The sequence below is a fragment of the Balaenoptera musculus genome, chromosome 2 (genome assembly GCF_009873245.2).
Source record: "Balaenoptera musculus isolate JJ_BM4_2016_0621 chromosome 2, mBalMus1.pri.v3, whole genome shotgun sequence".
Classification (NCBI taxonomy): Eukaryota; Metazoa; Chordata; class Mammalia; order Artiodactyla; family Balaenopteridae; genus Balaenoptera; species Balaenoptera musculus.
The window spans coordinates 102024018-102030145 of NC_045786.1; the positions used below are offsets into that span (position 1 = coordinate 102024018).

The window sequence follows — 6128 nt, forward strand, 5'->3', positions numbered from 1 at the left end:
CCAACAGCAGGAAGACATTGGTCAATCAGGTTACTGTGATCACAGGGTCCACAGTGGTTTTGAGCTCCTCCCTGGGGGTCCACTGGGTGACGAGTGACTCTGGGATATTTGCTTCATGCCCTGACTCACCCCATCACTCCTGGTCCTCTGACCATCCATAGGTAGAGGGAGGGCTTATCAGCTCTGGGCTGTGGAGAGAATCCAAACGGCAGGGGACAGGAGATAAGGTCTCAGAGAAAGAAGCACAACCTGAAGAGATGGTCTCAGCCCAAAGCTGACACGTCACATCTTCTCCATTTCTGCTCCCAGGATCGGCTTCACCATCTCCCGGCATCTGGCCCAGGATGCGGCCCACGTGGTGGTCAGCAGCCAGAAGCAGCAGAATGTGGGCCTGGTGGTGGCAGCATTGAAGGGGGTGGGCCTGAACGTGATGGGCACCGTGTGCCACGTGGGGAAGGGTGAGGACCGGCAACAGCTGGTGGCCATGGTGAGGGAGAGTGGTTATTTTAAAACCATAACCTGGGGAACATGGAACTTCTGGGATTGAGATTCCAAAAGATCTATTGGTAAGTGCTTTTAATATTACTCCTAAGCATGCCTGGTATAGAACACCCTCAAGCCAGAAAAGAGATTAATAGTCTAGAATAAAGACAAATTTTGATCATATTTTAAAAAGTGTCCATACTAGTACTCCTTAGTGGATATTGAGCTTTCAAGTGTGGCATGAAAACTAAAAGTTGGTCCTGGCCCCCAGGATGCTCTTAAACAGAGGAGACAGGCTGGAGGAAGGCAGGAGGGGGCTCTAATCCTGACCTAAACGCCTCCTGCTCACCTCCATGGTCCTCAGTGCCCACTTCTGTTCATGCCCCAGCTGTCTGTATTTGCTTCATTCATCTGTGGCTCCATCTGGATTTACCCCTTCTTTCTCTTCCCAGGGGAGCTCTGCAGTTCTTGTCTCCTCAGTTGGGGTGTACGCCCAGAAGCTGTAAGTATGAAGTTCTATGGCTTTAGATTTGGAGAAAGGACACAACCCCATTTGCCAAGAAAAGTGGAGAGGTCCAGGAAGATCCCAGAGCAGGCCATTGCTGGGTGGGGCACACCTACATAAAATTTGATCAGTGGGTATCTCAGATCTTCCTTCTCCAGAAAGGATACACATGGCAGCATTTTATCCTTTTTTAATGACATTATCAATGATCTCTGCAATTGCTGCTGAAGGGATATACTTCTAGGCACAGGCCTAGAAATTCAACTGAAACTCTCCTTCCCAGTTACCATATGTGTCATCTACTTTCTTGTCTGTTCACAGAAACTAGGGGCCTACCAAGTCAGTAAAACAACCCTGCTGGGACTCACCAAGAACTGGCACCAAACATCTGGGTGATCTGCCTGGTGCCAGGAGTCTTCAGCCAAGTGGTGAGGATCAAGGAGTGCTCCTGCCCCACTGAGCGTTCCGGTGCCTTCCATGCCAGGCCATGCACCACAGGGACCTGGACTCCTAGACCTGGACCTGTGGACTCTCATTCTGATGCTCTGATCCACAGCCTTTGGGATCAACAACAGAATCAGGACTTCAGTCCTCTGTGAGGGACCAGCCCAGAGTGTCCCCTAGCAGCCCTTCCACAAAGACACAGGCCTGCATGATGTGGAGCCCACGTGACTCCATCTGTACAAGCAGCACTAACCTTCTGACTTTTCCTTTAGCTATTTGAGGACTCCACCTTCTGGGAGCATATGAAGGGACTCCATGAAATACAGAGGCAGGCTGTGAGTGAGGCAGTGTCCTTTGTAGATCTGGATTAACATGATCCCAGAACCTTTATGATGGATAAAAGATCATACACCATCCCTCTGCAGGCTATTACCCGTTCCTCTTTCTGAGATCTGATGACCCGCCTAGCTCTGGGATGAGTAAAAGTCCCTGCAGAGCCCATATATCTCCACTTGCAGCCCTTCACACATCCCCTCGGGGTCTTGACTTCACAGCATCCCACAGGAGTCCAGGGCTCATGGGGAGGTGTCACCACTCTCAGCCCCATCTCCTCTTTCCATGCAGAGTGGGGTGGCCTGAGGACTGTGTAGGACTGGTGTCCTTCCTGTGCTCTCCAGATGCCAGCTACATCACTGGCGCAATCATCGTGGTAGCTGGCTTCTACTCCCACCTCTGAGGGGCATGAGCTCAGAGCTCAGGCTTGCCTCTTGATGTGCAGGCCCCATGTGGTTCTGGGCCACTGTGTTGGAACACCTCTATTAATGACGAGTCTATGCTCCAAATACACACTCTAGTTCAAAACCTTCACTGCCAGAAATAATAAAGGACATCAGAAAAGAGGGCTTGTGGTATGAAACTATCATAAAACCAGCTAAAATAATGTCAGCTTTGCCAGAAAATAAAATATGTGCTTTTGAGTCTTGGAAAAGGGAAGGAACTAAAGGTAGGAAGGGAGAGGGCTGTAAGGAAGGGGGAAATGCATTTTGAGCACACTAGTAAATGCTTTCTTATAGATTATCTCCTAAACATCTCTGTGAGCCTGCTGTTTACATCTCTAATTAATTCTATGGTTAAGGAAGCCAAGACTTAGAGAGATTGAAGGAAAATGCTCTGAGAACACACAGCTAGTCCATAAGCAAGAATTGAACCCCAGGTTTTGCACAACAGAAAAGGACCACGACAGAGCCGGAGGTGTCTGAGGGGAAAGACCAGCTCTTAGGTCCTCATTCTTCCCCAGATCCCCATCCTAAGAGACTAGATTTAGTCTACCTGCATTCATACACCTCAGCATTCCACAGATATGTGCCAGGGCAGTAGCTATTATCTCTCATACAATGAATTTAGACGCTTGATGCCTGAAAGTCAGGGACAGTAGCAGACCCTATGGGTATCCCGCCCATATCCCCTTGGCCCACATTGAAGTCACAAGCACCTTCAGTGGACAATTCCCATACACACTGAATGCTTCTAACTCAAACACGTGTGTCTCCCTCCCTACGGGCTTTCTCTGGTCACAGTTTTGTGCTCTGCACGTAGAACTAGTTAGTGTCTGCAGAGCAGCCCACCCCAATAAGGGGTGGGAGCTGGGGAATCACTACTCCAGCTGCTTGTCACTTGGTGGGACAATGCCAGAGTGTGTTCTATACAACGTTTCAGAGGGTGCCCAGCAGTGAGCACTAGCCCACAGTTCAAGAGTTTGCTCTTAAACACACACTTTATTGGCTCTTCTCCCTTCCCTGTTTCATTCCCCATTCCCTCACGATTCTCCCCTGGTTCGTCTCCCAAGGAAACTACTTACACCCAAATTTTGGTCTGAGGGTCTGCTTTTGGTGCAATCCAAATTAAATTGGGGACAAAACCTTTCATTTCACGTTTATAAACGAAAGGCTAAAAATGCAAAAGTCTCACTGAAAAACACGATGGCTGAAAATCATTCACCCTAAAGAATAATAAGTCAATTATTATTTATAATAAGCACATATAGTTGGGATCAGATTACTTTCATTTTGATAGGCGCAAAGAGTTAGAAATCAGGATAGCTGTTGCTTAAAGTTGGAGAGATCATCAAGTTTGAAAAGAAGCAAAGAAGAATAAGCATTTACGTAAATGACTAACATCAGACCCTTTCTAAGGTTATTAGGGAAGGAGATAATGAGCAAGATGGCACCGAGTACTTAAAAGCCAAGGAGGAGGTAACCCTAGAGAGGTGATACAGAGCAGGAACAGAGAATGAGATGCCAGAAACCCTGAAGGTTGACAATATTGTCTTCACATATTTTCTTTTTTTTTTTTTAAATGGTTGAAAGTATTATATTTCTTCACCTTGCTTTATTTTTTTTTATAAATTTATTTATTTATTTTTGGCTGCATTGGGTCTTTGTTGCTGCGCGGGCTTTCTCTAGTTGCGGAGAGTGGGGGCTATTCTTTGTTGCGGGCTTCTCATTGTGGTGGCTTCTCTTGTTGCGGAGCACGGGCTCTAGGTGCATGGGCTTCAGTAGTTATGGCACACGGGCTCAGTAGTTGTGGCTCTCAGACTTTGGAGTGTAGGCTTGGTAGTTGTGGTGCCCGGGCTTAGTTGCTCTGCGGCATGTGGGATCTTCCCGGACCAGGGATCGAACCCATGTCACCTGCATTGGCAGGCATATTCTTAACCACTGCACCACCAGGGAAGTCCCTTCACATCTTTTTTGAATCTCTATTTTCCGAATTTGTTCTTGGATTCACAGAAGGTTCCTGGAGGTATCTGCAGCCTATAAAACTGTATACACAGAGAGGAATCTGGGAAGATGGCCAGGAATCTATATCCCCACCTAGACAACAACTGCACCAGCAGAATCTGCCAGGGGAAGGCTTGGATAGTAAATTGCAGTTAATTTCAGTCAATTTCAGTTCCTAGCACAGTAGCAATTACCCATCCCCCACTCTTAGCCACCTGGTAGGTTGACAGCTGTGCGTTTGTCCCTAGAGGAGCCTGCATACGGCTTCCAGGAGCCAGTTTGAGCTAAAAGGACCTTATCCTCCAAATATCAGGGATCAGTGCTCTGACTGCTGATTGCTGCTTCTGATCACAGAAGTGCAGACAAAGAGGCAGTCATTGTTATTGCACCTCCCCCCTTTATTGCAAGCCTCTTCTCTGCTGGTTGAAGAGACTTCTGGGGGAATTTAAAAGGCTGACACTAGGCAGTTCCCTGGTGGCCTAGTGGTTAGGATTCTGGGCTTTCACTGCTGTAGCCTGGGTTCAATACCTGGTCAGGGAACTGAGATCCTGCAAGCAGCACAGTGCAGCCAAAAATAAAAAGAATATATCATTAAAAATAATAGTAATTAAAATAAATAAAAGGCTGACACTCTCCCCCACACACTTCATATTTTGCTTTCTTTTTCCCCTTTTGGGAGCCAGACATTAAAGACTAGGACATTCAAAAACAACTGTATAGGGCTTCCCTGGTGGCGCAGTGGTTAAGAATCCGCCTGCCAATGCAGGGGACACAGGTTCAATCCCTGGTCCAGGAAGATACCACATGCCGCGGAGCAACTAAGCCTGTGTAGCACAACTACTGAGCCTGCGCTCTAGAGTCCGGGAGCCACAACTACTGAGCCTGTGTGCCACAACTACTGAAGCCCACACACCTAGAGCCCATGCTCTGAAACAAGAGAAGCCACCGCAATGAGAAACCTGCACACCACACAAAGAGTAGCCCTCGCTTGCCATAACTAGAGAAAGCCTGCACTCAGCAACGAAGACCCAACACAGCCAAAAATAAGTAAAATAAAATAAATAAATTTATATAACAACAAAAACTGTATATACAGGCAAACTTACAAAGTAAATGTGCAAGCTCAAGGCTCAGAAAAGACCTAAGAAGACCTTAGGTTTACTCCTCAGGCTGATCCCCAGCACAGAGACAGCCTACAAAAATTTTTTTAAAAAACAGAAAACCCTGGGGAAAAGGGAGAATCTGATTTCCAGAGTTTCCACATTATTACATTCAAATGTCAAGTGTTCAACTACAACAACAACAACAAAAACACAAGGCATACAAAGAAACAGCAAAGTATGGGCCAGTCAAAGGGGAAAAAAAAAATCAACAGAAACCGACCTTGAAAAAGAACAGATGGCAGATAGACTAGACAAAGACCTTAAAATAACTACCTTAAAGATGCTCAAAGAACTAAAGAAAAATGTGGAGAAAGTCAGGAAAACAATTGGTGAATGAAATTAAAGTATCAATAAAGACACAGAAAACGTAAAAAAAAAAATAATCCTTGAGCTGACAATTACTATAACTGAAATGAAAAATTCACTAGAAGGATTCAAAGGCAGATTTGAGCAGGCAGAAGAAAGTGAACTTGAAGATAGAACAATGGAAATTATCAACTCTGAGAAACAGAAAGAAAAAAGTTTGAAGAAAAGTGAACAGAGCCTGTGGGTCATCATCAAGTGGACAAACTTATGCATCAAGGGAGTCTTAGAAGGAGCCAAGGGAGAAAGGGACAGAGAGAATATTTTTTAAAATAATGGTTAAAATTTTTCCAAATTTGATGAAAGATATGAGTATAAACATCCAAGAAGCTCAATGAACTCTGAGTTAGATGAACTCAGAGACATATTAAGTTGCCCATACATATGTCTATG

At 45.7% G+C, this 6128-nt stretch overlaps 1 protein-coding gene across 1 annotated transcript in view; it reads left to right on the forward strand.

Moving 5' to 3' along the window:
- LOC118889885 (dehydrogenase/reductase SDR family member 2, mitochondrial-like) overlaps positions 1-6128 on the forward strand; it is a 59583-nt gene that overhangs the window by 28022 nt on the left and 25433 nt on the right. Inside the window, exon 2 of the mRNA XM_036842033.1 lies at positions 310-487. Coding sequence (XP_036697928.1) covers positions 310-487 — 178 coding nt within the window. The remainder of the gene's footprint in view (positions 1-309; positions 488-6128) is intronic.